General features: G+C 43.2%; 1 protein-coding gene and 1 long non-coding RNA gene across 2 annotated transcripts in view; one reads left to right on the forward strand and one right to left on the reverse strand.

Moving 5' to 3' along the window:
• The window catches only part of LOC146676653 (uncharacterized), a 448,379-nt gene that overhangs the window by 218,872 nt on the left and 210,472 nt on the right, over positions 1–19,035 (reverse strand). The gene's annotated exons all lie outside the window — the stretch shown is intronic.
• Positions 12,395–16,851, forward strand: LOC146676664 (protein NLRC3-like). The gene is made up of 3 exons (XM_085402208.1): positions 12,395–12,618; positions 12,760–14,551; positions 16,656–16,851. The coding sequence occupies exons 1-3, from the start codon at positions 12,411–12,413 to the stop codon at positions 16,849–16,851; spliced, it is 2,196 nt and encodes a 731-aa protein (XP_085258334.1). The 5' UTR covers positions 12,395–12,410.

Below are 19,035 nucleotides of genomic sequence, written 5' to 3' on the forward strand. Positions count from 1 at the left end.
AGTCATCACCTTATTGGTCTGATTAGAAGAGAACAGAACATACTGGAGTTTTCTGCCCCATCTCAGCAGGAGCAGATAAACGGGGAGCCAAGGTCGTAGCTTAGGCGCCGTGTGAGCGAAAGGATGTGAATGTTTAGGCTTTTATGATAAGGTGGAGGCACCAGAGGCTATAAGAGTTTGAGCAATGTGTAAAGGATACTGGCAAGTGGCTTTGGCACCAGAAGCGAGAGAGCTGACAGCCTTCAAAACTCCTTTTGGTATGTACCAATTTAAAGTCATGCCATTTGGGCTTCAAGGTGCACCAGCGACATTCCAACGATTAATGGACCATGTACTGAGAGATGTGTCAGCATTCTCTGCAGCATATCTGGATGACGTGGTGGTGAACAGCCAGTCCTGGGAAGAGCATGTCATTCACCTACAGAAGGTGCTACACTCCATCAGAATGGCTGGACTGACTATCAATCCCAAGAAGTGCTCCATAGCCAAGAGAGAAGTGGAGTACTTGGGCTTTGTAGTTGGCTCTGGGAAGATAAAGCCGCAGGTTGGAAAGATTGAAGCAATTCAGTCCTTCCCAGTTCCGACAACAAAAAGGAAGGTGAGAGGTTTTCTGGGTCTAGTAGGCTGGTACCGGAAATTCATACCTTCTTTTGCAGAGCGATCCACTGTACTGAATGACCTCACAAAAGGCTCAGCCCCCAACAAAGTGCGTTGGACAGAAGACTGTGAGCAAGCATTCAGAGACCTCAAGGAAGCAGTTTGCACACATCCAGTTCTACACAGTCCAGACTTCAACAAGCCATTCATCTTGCAAACTGATGCTTCAGGAGTTGGCTGTCCTTCAGCAAGAGGTGGATGGTGAAAGAAGGCCTGTGGTGTTTCTGAGTCGGAAACTACTCGACAGGAAGACGAGGTATTCGACGGTGGAGAAAGAGTGCTTGGCCATGAAATGGGCTATTGAGGCCTTGAGGTATTATCTTCTGGGACGTCACTTCACTCTGGAGACTGATCATCGTCCCCTCCAGTGGTTGAACCGCATGAGGGATGCAAATGCCCGCATTGCAGGATGGTACTTGTCTTTGCAGCTTTATGACTTTACGGTCCAGTATAGGCCAGGGAAGTCAAATGTGGTTGCTGATTGTTTATCTAGGATGACAGAGGACTGAAGCACTTCGCGCTCAAGAGAGGGAGGAGGAAATGTAAGGAAGAGGACTCCCTTACTGTATTTTTTTTTTTTTTTTTGTGCCTGTCCCGTTTGGCTCTTTTGCCATCAGAACTATTGTCTAAAGGCAAAGAAAGATGCCCAACGGATTTACTTTACCAAATTGACCATCCCAGCCTTGCCGTAATGGTCCATTTGATTCACCTTTTATTGTTCATTTCATTTTCACTTACTGAATACGGGACAGACTTGACTGTATTTATTTATATTATATGTATAGCACTTTAGAGCACACCTTTCACTTTATTAAAAGCACCTTATCAAGCAATTTATGAGCATTGCACTTTAAGCATGGATTTGCACACAAGAAGTTTAAATATTTATCGACTATTTATTGGGAATTTTAAAATCAGTTGGTAGCCTTATTTCAGATCCTGCACAGCTGCTCCTCATCAAGGAATGTGGTGGTTGTCTGTCAGGAGAGAAGAATGGTGATTGAGATTGTGATTAAGGTTTACCAGTAAGGAAAACTAATGCAAACGTGTGTGTGAAATCTAGGGATAAAAGTGGTGCAAATAAGTGTTTGTAAGTTAATGATTACTCACCTTTCTTGCCTGTGTCCTCTTCAAGGTGTTTGGGCAAATGTTTCCCCTGGGGTCCAGACACCATTTAAAGGTTCCGGGAGAGACCATTGGTAAAGAGAGTGTGGTGAATCTTTTTGTGCTTGGGTTTCTGGGTTTTTATAATATTGGGTTTGGTGTAACATTAAGTGTGAAATATTTATTAATATGTAAATGTGGAAATGTATTTATGTATTTATTTATTCTAATTAATATATTGTATCCTGTGGTGGAAGGTTGGGATTTAAGAATTTACCTGAGAGTGGAATAATGGTTAAGTCTGTGACAGCTGAACATATTTAAGGCTGCCAGTTGTCATTAGAGGTGGATTTTTTGTGCTGTGAAGAAGCTCGACAAGTTAATTGTTGTAAGGAGAGCCATATAGCAAATAAATACTTTGTTCCACTACACTTGCCTTGGTCTGTCTCACTGTGTTTCCAGCCGCTAAGGGCCGCCCTGTTACAAGGACAAACAGCAGCACATGTTCTCTAAATGTTTGCAGTCATTTTTAAATGACGCTGATACTACATGAGACATTTTCCACATTTATTGTCTTTGAACAGAGAATAATAAAGCCATCAAACATACACAGGCTTCTGCAAATACAAACTTCTGTGGTGCATTTGATGACCTGCAGAGGAGAACAAGTCGGGCTTTTCAGCCCTAACACAACAAGAACAGCTGTGGAACCATTGGCCATTTGCCATAGTGTAGCTGAGTCAAAACAGCCCAAGTGCTGAGAGGGAAAACATGATGATTTATGTAAAGTCATAACTGGCTGCAGCAGCTGAGCTTTGACCTGTGAGCTGCAGCTTAAGCTTCTTTTATGGTTCAGTGTTTAATGTTTAAACTGTTTATGGCTGCACACACACCCACAGTCAGGTTGTATACATATTAAAATATTATATACAGTGTGGCAGCTGACCTTTGACCTGCGAGCTTCAGACTCATTGCTGGTGTGAGGTGTTTAATACTATTGAAGCTTGCAGACACACCCACATCCTCTGATTTGTTCTCAGGGTTGTTCAGTGTGTCGGAGTTGGAGCAGAAACCTGCTGCAGGTTAATTATTGATCAAACAATATCACACAAGGTGCAGCAGCTGACCTTTGACCTTTGAGCTTCAGACTCTTTGCTGGTGTGAAGTGTTTAATGTGACTTCAGCCTGCAGACACAGAGGACTGATGAAGCAGAAGATTGTCTCTGTTTCTACACAGACCTGGTCCAGACAGCAGAGCTGCAGAGGGAAGACGTTCATGGGAAGAAGCTGAGTAAGTGCAACGTCCTCTTTGAATCCTGGATCAGGAAGTGAAGCCGGGGAATATTTGGTGTTTCAATAAGGTTTCTGTCTTTGACTCAGTCTGCTGTCACTTTGTTTCAGAGAGAAAAAGAGATTTCAGATTAACTGCATTATATGCTGAGTAACTAAATGCTGCTAGTCTGTGGTGTCACTCCCAGCAGCATCACGTCATTTCTTTACTCTGACCTTTAACATCAGTTAACTTAGCTAGCAGAGCAGCTAGCAGTTAGAGTATGAACTCTGTGTCAGCAGTCAGCTTGGTCCTGGTGGTCACCTGGTTTCATGTTTGCTGATGATCCAGATGTGTCCACATAATTATTTATTTCTGTAAATGTAAAGACTTTACAGATAAACAACAGCAGCCCTCTGGCTGGACTCTAACCTGTGAGTTTCCTGTGACTGAAACCACAAGCTGACATTTTCCTTCTGAAGCAGCTGAATGGATGTTTAAGTTTACCTGCATACATGGTGCAAATAAACCCGCTTTGGATGGTTTGGAGGCGGAGCCCAAAGCAGGACAGGATTCTAATGTGATTGGTCACTTTGATGAGGTGGCTGGAACTCAGGTGGTCGAGCAGGTCACCTGCTAACCAGAAGGTTGGTGGTTTAATGCCAGTCTGCATGGTGTCCTGGTGAATGTTCGACAGGAAACACTTAGACACATGGAAAAAGTGCTTGTGTGAACGTACAAGTTGTGTAAAGCTTGTGTTTGAAAAATAAAGTTTATTTCTTATTATTTATTTTATAATAAAGTTTTTTCCTGTGCAGCAGTGGAAATACTGACAACTATAGCTGGATTATTTATTTGAACTCTTTTAAACCAGAGGCTTCAGACGCAGGTTCTGCAGCCTTTAATGGTAATAGTCAAAGTGTGATCGGTGAATTGTGAGCAGCAGAAAGGAGGAAAGCACTAATGCTGGCACAAGGGGCCACAAGCCAGTGTACTCCAAGTGCCAGCCTGGGTAAATGGGGAGTGTTGCATTAGTAAGGGCCTTCTGAACTAAAGCTTTACCAAATAAAATGCGTGGATCATAATGAATAAGACTGTCATGCTACTGATGGCTGAAAGAAAAGGAAGAGGAGGAAGGAGGCATGTTAGGAGTAGGGATGGGTATCGTTTAGGTTTTATCCGATACCAGTGCCAAACCGGTACTTTTGAAACAGTGCCTGTGCTTAATCGGTGCTCGAATCAGTGATTAAAGAATGGAGAACACAAACTTTGTCCAAAAACCTCTCATGTTTTTATTTTTAGCAGTCTCTTTTTTTCTGCAAAATGATAACCAAGTTAGCCTTTTCTGTTGATACAAGATACCTCCTTTGGTTGGAACCGGTGCTTAAAGAATGGAGAACACAAACTTTGTCCTGAAACCGCTCATGTTTTGTTGTTTTTTTTGTAAAAAGATAACAATGTTAGCCTTTTGTGCAGCTATAGGGCATATATGGTATCACTCTATCAAACAAGAAGACAGCAGCATGTAACTACAACGGTGTTTGCTTGTTCACCTTACATTAATGTAATAACGTGGTTAGCCTACTCAACGTAAATTACACACAAACAACATTAAGCTACACACGCAGAGAAGAACGGCTGCTGCTGCCGTCATCATCCTCATCATTTCTGCTCCTCTGGCAGGGCTAGGGGCCAGGACTCTCCTCTTCAGGTTCTTGGGGGATGTTGCTAACTCCGTGTCCGATAACAGGCACCACACCCGCAGTAGTTGTGCTCGGTGTGAGGTCTTGCAGGAAGCTATCAAATACGGTGCATTTCTCGGCTTTAAAAAAAACCACTATGCGTCGCCGGGTGTTTCATGGTAAACAGACTGATTCTTATATAGCGCTTTTCTACTCTCCCAGAGTACTCAACATGCCACATTCACCCAATCACACCAGCACTTTATCTGTACTCAGTGCTTTCTAAGTACATTCACACTCCGAATGTGGAGAGCAAGTTGGGGTTAGTATCTTGCCCAAGGATACTTGGCACGAGGAGCCTGGGATCGAACCATCAGCCTTCCGACCAGTAGGTGACCAGCTCTACCTCCTGAGCTACAGCCTCCCTGTTTCACCAGATTCGAGGTGTTACCTCCTTTGCACAGTATCAGCTTAAAGCACTTGTTGCAGGCTGCTGAGTTTGCATCTTTTGCTGTGAAGTACAGCCAGACTTTGACCGCTTAGCCTTGGGCATTTTTAATCTGTCGCTCTGCTCTAAAAGAACATACGTACCGGGGCCCGCCTACTATCCTTGGAAAGGTAAAATGATTGGCTAGAATCCAAAGTGTATGACATCTCAGGAAAAAAAGCACCAAAATGTGCACTGCTTTTCAGTCTGGTTACTACCGTTTATGTCAGACCCGGTGCCATAATGACATCAGATACCGGTGCCCATCCGCAGTTAGGAGGCAATGGTAGAGAAGGAAAGACAGGAGATGGTAAATGGCCTGCATTTGTATAGCACTTTTCTAGTCCATAGGACCCCAAAGCGCTTTACACTACATTCAGTCATCCACCCATTCACACACACATTCACACACTGGCGATAGCAAGCTACATTGTAGCCACAGCTGCCCTGGGGCGCACTGACAGAGGCGAGGCTGCCGGACACAGGCGCCACCGGGCCCTCTGACCACCACCAGTAGGCAAACACGGGGTTAGTATCTTGCCCAAGGATATTTGGCATGCAGCCAGGGTGCAGCCTGGGATCGAACCACCGACCTTCTGATTAGTGGCTGACCTGCTCTGCCACCTGAGCTACAGCCACCCAGAGTGGAGGTGATGTATCTAAATGCATCTGAACAAAGCAGAAGTGCACACCAAACTCAACGGATAGTCAAATGTAGAATCACAGAACAGAACTGCAGGCTGAGTTTGGATGTTTGTCTTTCACACCTCTCTGTGTCTCACACACACAGTGACGTCAGACACAGTCACACTCACTGTTCCATCTGCTTTGTGCACAAATTCATTACTTTCTTCCTTCAATGATCTACATACTACGTGCTGCCCAGTGAATACTTTGCAATGTATTCCATCCCCTTTCAAGGCAGAATTACCCAGTTTATTCCCCATTACAAGACAACAATCAGTCACACTCACACAGACCACGTCTGGCCCGCACTCGCTCACACGTGCGTTTACCCACCAATGAGAGCTCTATCCTCCTTACATATTGGTGGATAAACCAAACACTCAACGCCCTCAGCGGCAGAGGAAAAACCTCCTTTCGGTGGAGCAACCATCCTTAACCCTCCTTAAAAACTGGCGAAGAAACCAGACCTCCTTAGAATAATTAAAAAACTGGTGGGGAAACCAGACCTCCTTAAAAAAAATAAAGAAAAACCGGTGGAGAAACCAGGTAGCTTCTAAAACACCATCTGTTTTAGAAAACAAAACAGATGGTGAATTCTTTAGAGAATTTTCTAGAAATCTTTTTCTTTCAAAACAGAATTCAGAATATTGATCTTTGACATGGAAGCTGTTTCTACAGGATCCTGATGGACACTCAAAGCTTTCATAAAATGTTCTCATTAGTTGTTTGCAGCAGAATATCACCTGATGTGAACCAAAACAACAAAAGTGCTCTGCACATGTGTGTGAGACTACAAATTCTAGAACCAGAACTGCTGATTTCATTACTCTGAACTTTTAAAGGCAGGTTTTGTATCTGAGAGCAGGGACACTTGCTGTGTTCAGTGTGACTCGTCTCTGCAGAAGGTCAGGGCTCTGATAGTTGCAGTTAGCGGGTGACTTACTGGGCAGGTGGATCCTGAGTGTCTGTTGGAGTCAGGGTTCATTATGGTCCTGGTTGCTACTGGAAATAAAGAAACAAAAGGAGGGTGTGTTGTTCAGGAAGTACAGACTGTAGCTCAGCAGGTAGAATTACTAACTGGAAGGTTGGAGGTTTGATCCCTGGCTGCTCCAGTCTGCACGCCACGGTATCCTTGGGCAAGATGTGGAACCCCGACTTGCTCTCCGATGCATCCATCATAGTGTCATTGTTAGAAAAAGAAGTGCTTGTGTGAATGAAGCACGCTGTATAAAATGCTTTGACTGCTCATACAGAAAAGCAGCTCATAAGAACTGGTTCATTTTCCAGATAATTCCACTATTAAGACAACAGACATTTGGGAGGCTTTCTCTGAGAGTAACACTGAAAGTCTTGCTGCTCCTCCACAAAATGAACTTCAGATTAAAGACACAGCTCAGATAAACACAACTCAAACTAATCTACACTATTTTTCTTTATTACGCAGCGTTTTTATAACTATTTCCAGATGTTTCTAAAGATGAAAACAGAATTAAACTCCAGCCTGATGCGTTTCTGAGGTTCCTGACTCTGACCGTCCCTCAAACGCCTCTCTGGGCGTTTCCTTCCGTCGCTTTTACTTTCGCTTTCATGAATGTTGTGGCGCAGTTGATCGTCTTATTAAATTCAGTTCTTTGCATTCTTTTGGCAGCGAAGAAAAACTGGGCTCAAAGTGGTCAAACTCAAAAAATGATCTTTATTTTACATTCCCGGGAACGGAGAACTGTTAGGCGCTATCATGCACCCACAGCTCTGAAAAAAAATCACAAGCTGCATGTGTATATATATTTCTGCTACGTCACATATAGTTTCGATCAAAACAACTCCTTACATAGTAGCAGTTGATGACAATGACAGCTGCAGAGTTTGTGTCTGATGTATTAAGTATGAAACACTGTTGGGCTAAAATCTGGTCAGAATGAATCCAGGTGCAGGTGTGTCAGTTTAGGACCACTGGACTAACATCCAAGTGCTCACAATATAAAGTGTATTCTGTAGTAACATCCTGGTGTTGCAGCAACAGTCCCACATGGAAACGTCAACACTCAAACTCAAAATCTCTTTTTGTCAACAATAAAATGACAGCAGACCAATTTGAACAAAGTTGGTAAAAAGCTTCAGAAATTAGTAAAATATTAAAAAGTGTCTTGATGCTCAATCATCCAGTAAATCCCCAAAAAGTTGATTCTGTTCATCTGGATGTTTTCAGCAGCATGGATCAGTGTGAGGACAGAGAGGAGGGAGTCCCTCCCTCTAAAAGCACTCTGTGTGGGGAACATGAGAGCCAGACCAAAGCTCAGAGGTGAGATGACCATCTCTAACTGTCCATGACTCTTCTCCATGTCACAGCTCAGCACTCACATCACTGCTCCATCATTATTCACACTCATACCTCTGTGTGTGTTGTTTTAAAGCCCAGAGCTGTGGGGCGTACCAGGCTCAGCTGGACATAACCCTGAAACTAATCCAGAGCCTGGACCTGAACCCAGCTGTGTTTCCTTAAAGAGCAACGTGTCGAAGGATATTGGTGAAGACTTTAAAGGCTGTTCTTCTGCTGCTGAGAGGTAATGTGTGTCTAGATGTTGTTCCTGACTCTGTATTTCTGAATAAATCCTCATGTTTAATATCAGCTCAGCTCTTTTTCACACATTTCTATGTTGGTGTGTGAAGCGGTGTGTGTTGGAGTGTTTCCACAAACACAGCAGTCAGAGTGGAAAGAGTGGATGTTGTAGGAGGTGTTTGTGTAGTGAAGAGGCTGAGTGTCTGTAGGACTCCAGCTGCTCCAGCAGGTGTCTCCTTTGTGCTTTGCTTCAAACACAGTGTAGGGAGGAGCTTCCACTCAGGTGTTTCAGGTGTTGCTGGATGGAGGAGGACAAATAGTTTTTCCCTTCAGTGACACTTCAGCAGCTCAATGTTCTGGGAGATGTTTGTCTTTATGAAGGTTTATGGATTCTTGTTCTTACTTTGGTGAAACTGAGCAATACATTTTCCATCTAACATTTAAAGTAAATTTCCAGGTGAATAAAAGATCTGCAGCTGCAGCCTCTGTGATGTTTCACAGTCTGAAAGTAACAAATTCAACCAGAGTTCAAACAAAGGCTTAATATACGTGTGTGTTTGATATAATGCCAACAAGTACAAATAGGTGTTCTTACAGGTCTTAATCACAGAGGTCTGATAAGTCTGGTGACTTTCACACTCAGCAGTTTTGCTGCCTTTTATTTTATATTGGCCTTTTTAAAGCCCTTCAAAGTCTCCCACATTCATACAGAGCTTTTAACACCAAACTCCTTTACAGTCCTTCTCCTCTCACACACGATCACACGACTGATTTGTCTGCAGCAGCTGTGTTACTGCTAGTATTTTATTATGTGTGTAATCTCCTCATATTGTTCCTGTGGTTTAGTTTGACTTCCTTCTGCAAACTCAGCTGCTCTGTTGCTGATACACGTCTCCATGAATATGATTGATCAGATGCTGCCAACACCATGTGTTTCATGTGAGCGTTCAGCTGAAACCCTGGGTTGACTTATCGAGTTAATAACAAGCTTCACGTGACTGTGAATGCTAAAGTGAATCAGATAAAGGAAAGAGACCCTGCTAATGTTGGACTCACTTCTTAGTGTAGATCCCAGGAGGAAGTTCAACATAGCCATTCTTTGTGCTAGCTCGACCAAACCTGAGAGCACAGTGCAGGATAATGATCATCATCTGTCTCTGTCAAGGACATTTAAAATCCACAAATAACAAACATAATTATATTTGATCATTAAAAATGATGATTAAACAAAGTGTCAAACATACTTAAGTAGAAGGACTGATGTTTGTGTTAAAATACCCTCTTAAAGCTGAAATACTGATTCAACTTCTTTACTCAAGTAAAGGTAAAAGAGTCCAGGCTCTGAAATGTACTCACAGTATTAAAGTAAAAACGCCATCTTTGAAGGAAATTTCTGCCAGTTTTTTTGCAAAGTTACCTGAATTTCTACCTCCAACATTAATATGAGAAAATTATCTGAACTTTTATTCTAATGAATTTAATCAGCTTGAACATTTTGTAGCACAAAAGTAGAAAAAACTCAAAGGGAATCAAAAATAGCTCCGTTTGCTGTTGCCTGCATTGTAGATGGGCGGCTTTGCCTCAACACCTAAACAGGAAAATGAGTTTAGTCAAGTATTAAAGTGGGATTGAAGAGGTGAGGAAACCAGAGATCAGGTGTTGTGGTGCAGCATTAAGATAAGATGGGGCCTGATTATTTAAGACCTTGTATGTGAGGAGCAGCCAATGAAGGGAAGCCAAAACAGGAGAAATCTGCTCTCTTTCTAGTCCCTGTCAGGACTCTTGCTGCAGCATTTTGGATCAGCTGAAGGCTTTTCACTGAGTTTTTAGGACATCCTGATAATAATGAATTACAGTCGTCCAGTCTGGAAGTAATAAATGCATGAACTAGTTTTTCAGCGTCACTCTTTTTAGCATTTTTTAACAAGGTTCTGTCTATTAGGGCTCTTGTCTCGCCGACTGCTGCCTCAGATCCGAGTCTTTCTCCTGTGTGCTCAGCTGTCTTAGAGCAGTTTGATCCTGTTTCCCTTAATGACTTGACTGCGGTAGTTCGTAACCTAAGATCATCACACTGCCCCTCTGATTGTCGCCCCCCAACTACTCTTTCAAGGATTGTCAGGTTGGAGATTGGCCTATAATTAGCTAAGACAGCTGGGTCTAGGGATGCTTTTTAAGTAAAGGTTTAACTACAGCCAGCTAGGGATGGGTACCGTTTAGATTTGAAAACCTGCTAAATCAGAATCAGTTGCTGATGACGGCTTTTTTCTTTTCCATCAATCACGTATAATCTTAACTCAAAGTGAACATAGACTTGATTGCTCAGATCAGCCAATTCAAAATGCTAATTCAATCAACTCTGAGTTCATGGCTAGACTCAGTTTGTTGGCCCTGCACCTTAAAACTATTTCCTGTTTGTCTCTCGTGTTTTTTGGATATTGTTTTCACATCTTATGTCACGGCTAGCGGGGCGAGCCATGTTGAATTTAATAAAGGACCCAAGATGCCGACACTGCTGTGAAGTGAGTGAGCTTTATTGAAACGGTGAAGTGCAGCGGAGATGGCCTGTGCAGAAGCTAAGATAACCTCTACTGAAAAAACCAAAAAACTAACCTGAAACCTTAAACGGAGACACGGGGAGACAACACAGACGAACCAGCAACAAGCAGGAGAAAACAAAGGGCTCATATACACAAAAGAGCCATCAGGGAATGAGAAAAGGGAGACACAGCAGGATTCATTGGACATAACCAGACAAGGGGAAGCAAAAGTAGACACACTAACATAGGACATGGCACTGTCAAAATAAAACAGGAAGTGAACACAGAGACACAATACTAACACAGTACAGAGGGAACACAGAAACCAAAACCTCAGAACTAGAAAATCTTAATCAGAATGAAATTGTAACAAAAGACAATAACAATCAAAACAAAACTACTGAGTCCACAGACTCGGGACATACATCGGCTCAAACTGTGGTCATAAATATTTTGTACTTGTAAATCAGACTGTGTAGTTGTGAACTGAGTTTTGTAACATTGTAAAACAAAATATCTGGAAAGTTCATGTTTTTGCGTTCATTGATTTGTGTGTGTAAAAATGTAAAAATGTAATAAATGTAAGAAACATTAGAACTACTTTTGCTGACACAAAGTTTGGCGAGTTGTCCCTTTAAACCAGTCACTGATATAAAGAGAGCACCTTGTTCCAGGGCATCTGAGCATGGAGGGAAAGCTTTATGCAGGAGATGGTAAGAGCTGTTGGGACTAAAGAAACTGAGCAGAAAACTACAGACATCTGGAAACTGAGTTGTTAATTCTCAGTGGGATCACCAGGACTAGCAAAGCTCCACCATGACAGTCATCTGATTGACTGAACCCATCCAAACATCACTTCATGGACCTTTAGCTTGTGTCTGTGTGTGGACAGACATAACATGAGCTAATTATACATTACTCCTCCACAGAGTGGACCAGCAGAGAGCAGAGGTTTCCACTGGTCAGTCTGCACAGCAACATCAAACACACCTGGACTCTGTGGTTATGGTTTGTAGTACTACGTTTACATTTGTTCTTTTCAGTCACCTCTATGCTGCACTTTGTGGACCAGAGGATTGTCAGTGTGTCCAACATAAGTCAGAGTTTGGGCTCCATGATTTCAGTCAGATTGGGGTGACTGTAGCTCAGGAGGGGAGCAGGTCAGCTACTAGTCAGAAGGTTTGTGAATCAAACCCTGGCTGGCAAATGTACTGGGTAACGTACTAAACCCAAGCTGCCCTCTGATGCATCCATCAGAGTGTGAAAGAAAGTATTTAAGCATAGAACAATGTGCTTGGTTGAATGAGGCATGTTGTATAAAATGCTTTGTGTGCACAGAGTATCAAAGAGAGCTATAGAAGAACCAGTCCATTTACCACTGGGTAATTCATATAGTCTTCTTTTCCAGCGGCTGGAGGACAACATCACCATGTTTGTGAAGAACGAGCTGAAGAAGATCCAGAAGCTTCTGAGTCCAGATCACCCAGAAACTTTAAAGAGCCAGATGGAGGATGAGGAGATGTTTGAAGGTGAGGATGAAGATGAAAGAAAGAGCTGCAGAGAAGCATTTCTGAAGATCACACTCCACTTCTTGAGGAGACTTAAGCAGCATGAGATGGCTGACCATCTGCAGAGCAGTAAGAGAATTTCTCTAAAGACTGAATATTGATCTTTCCTAATAGCTCAAGAAATGGACCAATAGACATTCATCCTTTCAGGGTACTGAAAGGCTATGATATTTATTATATAATATTTTTTTCTGAATTTCTTACCTTCAGAAATATTTGCTCCACTCTGTAAACGAGAACTTAAAGCCCAACTGAAGAAGAAGTTCCAGTGTGTGTTTGAGGGCATCGCTAAAGCAGGAAGCCCAACCCTCCTGAATCAGATCTACACAGAGCTCTACATCACAGAGGGAGGGACTGCAGAGGTCAATGATGAACATGAGGTCAGACAGATTGAAACAGCATCCAGGAAACCAGACAGACCAGAAACAACAATCAGACAAGAAGACATCTTTAAAGCCTCACCAGGAAGAGACGAACCAATCAGAACAGTGCTGACAAAGGGAGTGGCTGGCATTGGGAAAACAGTCTTAACACAGAAATACAGCCTGGACTGGGCTGAAGACAAAGCCAACCAGGACATCCAGTTCATATTTCCATTCACTTTCAGAGAGCTGAATGTGCTGAAAGAGGAAAAGTTCAGCTTGGTGGAGCTTGTTCATCACTTCTTTAATCAAACTAACGAATCAGGAATCTGCAGGCTTGAAGACTTCCAGGTTGTGTTCATACTTGATGGTCTGGATGAGTGTCGACTTAATTTGGACTTCCACAAAACTAAAATCCTGACTGAAACCAGAAAGTCCACCTCATTGGATGAGCTGCTGACAAACCTCATCAGAGGGAACCTGCTCCCTTCTGCTCGCCTTTGGATAACAACACGACCTGCAGCAGCCAATCAGATCCCTCCTCAGTGTGTCGACATGGTGACAGAGGTCAGAGGGTTCACTGACCCACAGAAGGAGGAGTACTTCAGGAAGAGATTCAGAGATGAGGAGCAGGCCAGCAGGATCATCTCCCACATCAAGAAAGCTCGAAGCCTCCACATCATGTGTCACATCCCAGTCTTCTGCTGGATCACTGCTACAGTTCTGGAGGATGTGCTGGAAACCAGAGAGGGAGGAGAGCTGCCCAAGACCCTGACTGAGATGTACATCCACTTCCTGGTGGTTCAGGCCAAAGTGAAGAGGATCAAATATGATGGAGGAGCTGAGACAGATCCACACTGGAGTCCAGAGAGCAGGAAGATGATTGAGTCACTGGGAAAACTGGCTTTTGATCAGCTGCAGAAAGGAAACCTGATCTTCTATGAACCAGACCTGACAGAGTGTGGCATCGATATCAGAGCAGCCTCAGTGTACTCAGGAGTGTTCACACAGATCTTTAAAGAGGAGAAACAACTGTACCAGAACAAGGTGTTCTGCTTTGTTCATCTCAGTGTTCAGGAGTTTCTGGCTGCTCTTCATGTCCACCTGACCTTCATCAACTCTGGACTCAATCTGCTGGAAGAGCAAGAAACAACTTGGAAGGTGTTTCAAACAAGAAAATCTTCAAAGAAATACTTCTACCAGTGTGCTGTGGACAAGGCCTTACAGAGCCCCAATGGACACCTGGACTTGTTCCTTCGTTTTCTCTTGGGTCTGAAGACTAATCAAACTCGTTTGCAAGGCCTGATGACACAAACAGGAAGTAGCTCAAAGACCAATCAAGAAGCAGTTCAGTACATCAAGAAGAAGCTCAGTGAGAATCTGTCTGCAGAGAAAAGCATCAATCTGTTTCACTGTCTGAATGAACTGAATGATCGTTCTCTAGTGGAGGAGATCCAACAGTCCCTGAGATCAGGACGTCTCTCCACAGATAAACTGTCTCCTGCTCAGTGGTCAGCTCTGGTCTTCATCTTACTGTCATCAGAAAAAGATCTGGATGTGTTTGACCTGAATAAATACTTTGCTTCAGAGGAGGCTCTTCTGAGGCTGCTGCCAGTGGTCAAAGCCTCTAAAAAAGCTCTGTAAGTTATAAAGTTTTTATTATTTAATTTGGTTGGTATGTTATGGAAAACACACTGCCATGAACCTCTGTTTTGTTTTTGTCAAAATCACTGTAATATAATCACTGTACCTTTATATACATGTGACTTGTATTAATGCTGCTGCCCTCTTGTGGCTAAAGTGTAATTATGTTCTTGTTATTAGGGAGGATTTGAGAGTAAGGCTACGTTCACACTGCAGGCGAAAGCGCATCAAATCCGATTTTTCTGACCTTTATAAATCTGACTTTTTTGACCCTATGCGACCCATATCCGATCATGCTATGACAGTGTGAACGTCGCGAATCCGATATTTTCAAATCCGACCTGGGTCACTTTCGTATGTGGTACTGAATCCGATACATATCCGATGTTTTAGAAAGCGACTGCTGTTTGAATGGTCATGTCGCATTAAATCCGTCTTTTACGTCACCAACACAAGACAGACGCCAATTATCAGCGCCCGATAAGACATGGCGAACGCTTCCTGGCCATCCCGTGTAGATGTCAGTGAAACTGTTGGGAAGACAACGTTGGAGAAACGTGAACATTTTATTTGTACTGTATAATCTGCAGATTCTGACAGAAATCTGCAGCTATCCTTTGAAGCACCGCTCCTCTAAAACAGCAATAAGGATCATTATTAGGTTATCTACATTATTATGTAAATAACAAAATAACTTAAAGCAAAAATTGGGAAACGTAAAGTCCGAAGTCTTCATATTAAGGGTCATCTTTCAAACAATATTGTTTGCTCTGGGTCTAAACAGAGCGCGTTGTGTGTGAAGTCTTCTTTTGCGCATGCAAATGCACAAATGCGTCCTTCATTTCCCTGAATTTGAAGGATTCGTCGGGTGTGTCCTTCGTGGCCCACCATATCCCAGAATTCATAGCCAAATTTCAGCTGCCAACAATGGCGGCTGCTACTAAGTTTTCAAATTACTCTTATTAATCTTTCTGGGTCACAAAATAAACTTTTAACATATTTTCAGGCGAGAAAGTAGCTGTGTAAACTTCAAATATCTGCTCGGTTTATCAAGACATCGCATATTTGCAAAAGTGTGCCGACGTTTTCGGAGACGTCTGTTCCCCACCCGCTCGCTAGCAAGCCGGGGGGTTCAATGGTCACTCCAGCCGGTGAGAGCAGCGGACGCCCGGCTTCATCGTTTTCAGACCCCGCTCTTTCGCTACTCAGGTGAAACACGATATATAAGTCACTCGGAGAACGTAAAAATGTAATTGTTTGCCTTTTTTCTGTGTTTTATTTGTTCCGGAGTAAATCGGTTTGGCTGAGATCAAAGTTCCTCCGGGATTTTCACACAGCTGAATAAACGTTAAACAGGAAACTGATTAAACAGAAGTGTGAGACGGTCGAGAATTTACGCCAGTGTCCTGTTATATTTTAGATAGCAAGGAGCAGACGGCCGAGTTTATTAAACTCCACCAACACAGCGGTGACGCAAATCTGAAGGCTAGACCGTCCCATTTCACAGCCTCGCACTTCCAGCCTTTTCGGTCTTTGAAGGACCCGGCCCACGTAGACTGCGAATACCGGGTCCTCCGAAGGATGCAGCCGACGTTTTGGGACACAGCTAGTGTGCGATGTTCTTTCAGTGTTGCACTTTGTAGACGCTCCCTGAGCACTGGTCTCACAGCCAGCTGCACATAGAGACCAGTGTTGTTAGTCCAGGTCAGAAGATGACTTGTTGGAATGAAAATGAGCTTGTAGTTTGTCTGCTTTAATAATGTGACTGGAAAAAGGTGTTGGACTTCAAATATGTCCATTTCTTTCACACTTCACCTTTAAAAGTGAAGCCTTGTGGTTCCTGGAAGGAAAAACACGACTTTTTCAAGTCTTTGTCCTGTTTTTATGAGAAATGTACGACTTTAATGTGAAATATTCAGAGTTTTTTCTCTTGTTGTGTTTGTTTGAAGCTGCTTCCTGTTGGCTTCAGCTGTTTGGAGTTTCCATTTTCTAAACTTCTACATTCTGAACCTTCTTCAGCTCTGAACAGATGATGAAACACTGAATGATTTCAAGCTCACACTTTGTCTAATAAACTTACATCTTTCATTCTTTATACAGATTGATGGACTGTGGTTTGTCAGAGATCAGCTGTGATTATCTGGCAGCAGCACTGAAGTCCAACCCCTCCCATCTGAGAGAGCTGGAGCTGAGCTGCAACAACAAGCTGCAGGATTCAGGAGTGAAGCATCTGTGTGGTTTCCTGGAGAGTCCAGGATGTGGACTTGAAACTCTGGGGTCAGTCAGCATGTTTTAGTTGTGCTGAGATGAATATGATGTGAAAGTTGTGCTGACACTAAACTGCAGACATCAGGCTGATATTATACTGATCCACACTGAGGATCTTCATGGTAAAGTCTGTTTTCTTCTTCTCTGGTTTAGTCCATTGACTGCAGCAGAACAATGTTCACATTTCAAACCTTCAAAGAAGAAGAAAAATCCTCCACTGGATAATTCACTGTGAAACTCTCCAACTCTTCATTCCACCTTAAAGTCTGTCTGACACTGAAATCCAAAGCAAAATGTGCGTTTGCTTTACAGACAGCAGTCCAACACAAACATACACACATCATCCAAAACACAGTCCAACATCCAAATCTCCTCCACTGCCAGCATGAATGATGGGAAAGAGAAGGAGGAACACTCTGACATTCAGGGTTAGAATGAGTTTCATGAAGCAGACTGTGAAGATCAAAGCTGCATTAGAAAGCTTACATGAATGAATGAGTGGACAGAAGTGGACAGAGATCATCTGAAGCACTTCAAAGGCTTTAAATCAGCACATTTCTCTTTATTCTTTATCAACTCTGTTAGTTTCTCTCAGTTTTCTGTGGAATGAAGCTAACAGCAGGCTAATAAGATGCTGACCAATAGGTTTCTATTAAAGGTTGTAATTTGTATATGAAAAAGTGCTTTGGCTCAGCAGGGATCAGCTTACAGGTAGAATACAGCTGCTGGATGGGATTAGCATGTCATAGCTATCTACCAAACTGCTAACTGGGGGATTTCAGGCCATCTATGGATCATTTTTGCTAACTGTTTATTCAGCTTAGGCTCACAGGGCTGCAGCCTGTGCCCTAGCTGTCATAGGGCAAGAGGCGTGGTCCACCTGCACAGGTGAGCAGTCCATCACAGGGCCAACAGAGAGAGACAGAGAAGCACTCTCTCACATCCACACCTACAGCCAATTTAGAAGCACCAATGAACCTAAGCAGCATTTCATTGGACTGTGGGAGAACATCCAACCTCCACAGAAAGGCCAACAAGCTTCAACCTACAACCTTCTTGCTTTAAGGCACTAGTGCGAACCACTTTCCCCCATTTCAGCCCAAATCCTGCATCTTCCTGTTTCTGACTCCAGGCCAGCTCCACTAACACTTTCTCATCAGACACTGCCACATAGTGGAGGAAGTCTTAGTTCCATTTGAAGCTCCAGATGACAGTTAGTTCCTTTACAAAGAGGTGGAGGTGGTGGGGCCACAGCACCATCATCACTGAGTGCCATAGGACACTTAACCTTTGTTTCCATGTGCTGGGAACTTCCTGTTGTTCCAAGGAGGACTGGAAAATGTGTGAAAATCTCCCAGTCAGTTCCTCACAGCACACTTCAATCATTTCCCTCCCACAGCATCAGGACCAGGGCTTTTTCTCTCTTTGGTCCCACTAAGAGATTTCCACACAAACACCTCATCAGTGGGACTCTCAGAGCTACCAGCCCTTTGCTACAATCACAAAGCTCTTCATTGAAATCAATGATATCAAAGCTGGAATCCAATGAGTCCAAGTCTTCTGCTGATTCAGCATCACATTCATCTTTGCTCCTTGTTCTGCATCCCCACCATGGACTTCATTCCTTTCCAAGCCAGCCTTGAGTGTCCTTTATTCAGCTCATCCTCTGCTTTACTTTTACACCTGATTTTAGCTGCTTTATCTCTCTTTCAACAAGTTTCTGTGCCTCAATCTTTTTCTTCTCTCCCTCATAACAAGACAGCTTCTTCTGCCTGAGAACATGTTGGAGTGATTTACTAATCCAGGGCTGCTTATTGGGGAAAATACTTCCTGTTTCCAAAGTAATCCCCATTTTTCCCAGAAAGAAATGTAAGTAGAAATCGATGATCTACGTGAGAACATGAGCCTTTAAAAAGTCCCAGTGGGTGCAGTCAAAGCAGTCCCTCAGTCCCAGTATAGAGTCTTTGGTCCAGACTGGAACAACTGTGTGCCCAGTTTGAGCTCTCTTCAGTGCTGTGACCTGACAGACCCAGAGGGGCCATCACATCACATTTAGAAGCTCCCCTAATGGAGCCACAACACATGTCCAACACTTAGTCTGTCTTGTTGGACCAACTGGAAGAAATGATTCAAGGACTTAGTCACAGAACAAAGATTCAAATCTCCAAAATCCAACTGGCTGCATCAGGACATATAGTCTGAAACTCTGCAC

The sequence above is a fragment of the Rhamphochromis longiceps genome, linkage group LG3, assembly GCF_057381845.1.
Source record: "Rhamphochromis longiceps isolate RC_006_pf linkage group LG3, R_longiceps_female_GT1.1, whole genome shotgun sequence".
NCBI lineage: Eukaryota > Metazoa > Chordata > Actinopteri > Cichliformes > Cichlidae > Rhamphochromis > Rhamphochromis longiceps.

What these genes read in the sequence shown, in the direction of transcription:
- LOC146676664 (XM_085402208.1), top strand. Translation starts at nt 12,411, where the DNA reads ATGTTTGTGAAGAACGAGCTGAAGAAGATCCAGAAGCTTCTGAGTCCA. An exon ending in GGCTGACCATCTGCAGAGCA is followed by an intron (nt 12,619 to 12,759) that starts GTAAGAGAATTT and finishes TCTTACCTTCAG; the next exon opens with AAATATTTGCTCCACTCTGT. An exon ending in AAAGCCTCTAAAAAAGCTCT is followed by an intron (nt 14,552 to 16,655) that starts GTAAGTTATAAA and finishes TTCTTTATACAG; the next exon opens with ATTGATGGACTGTGGTTTGT.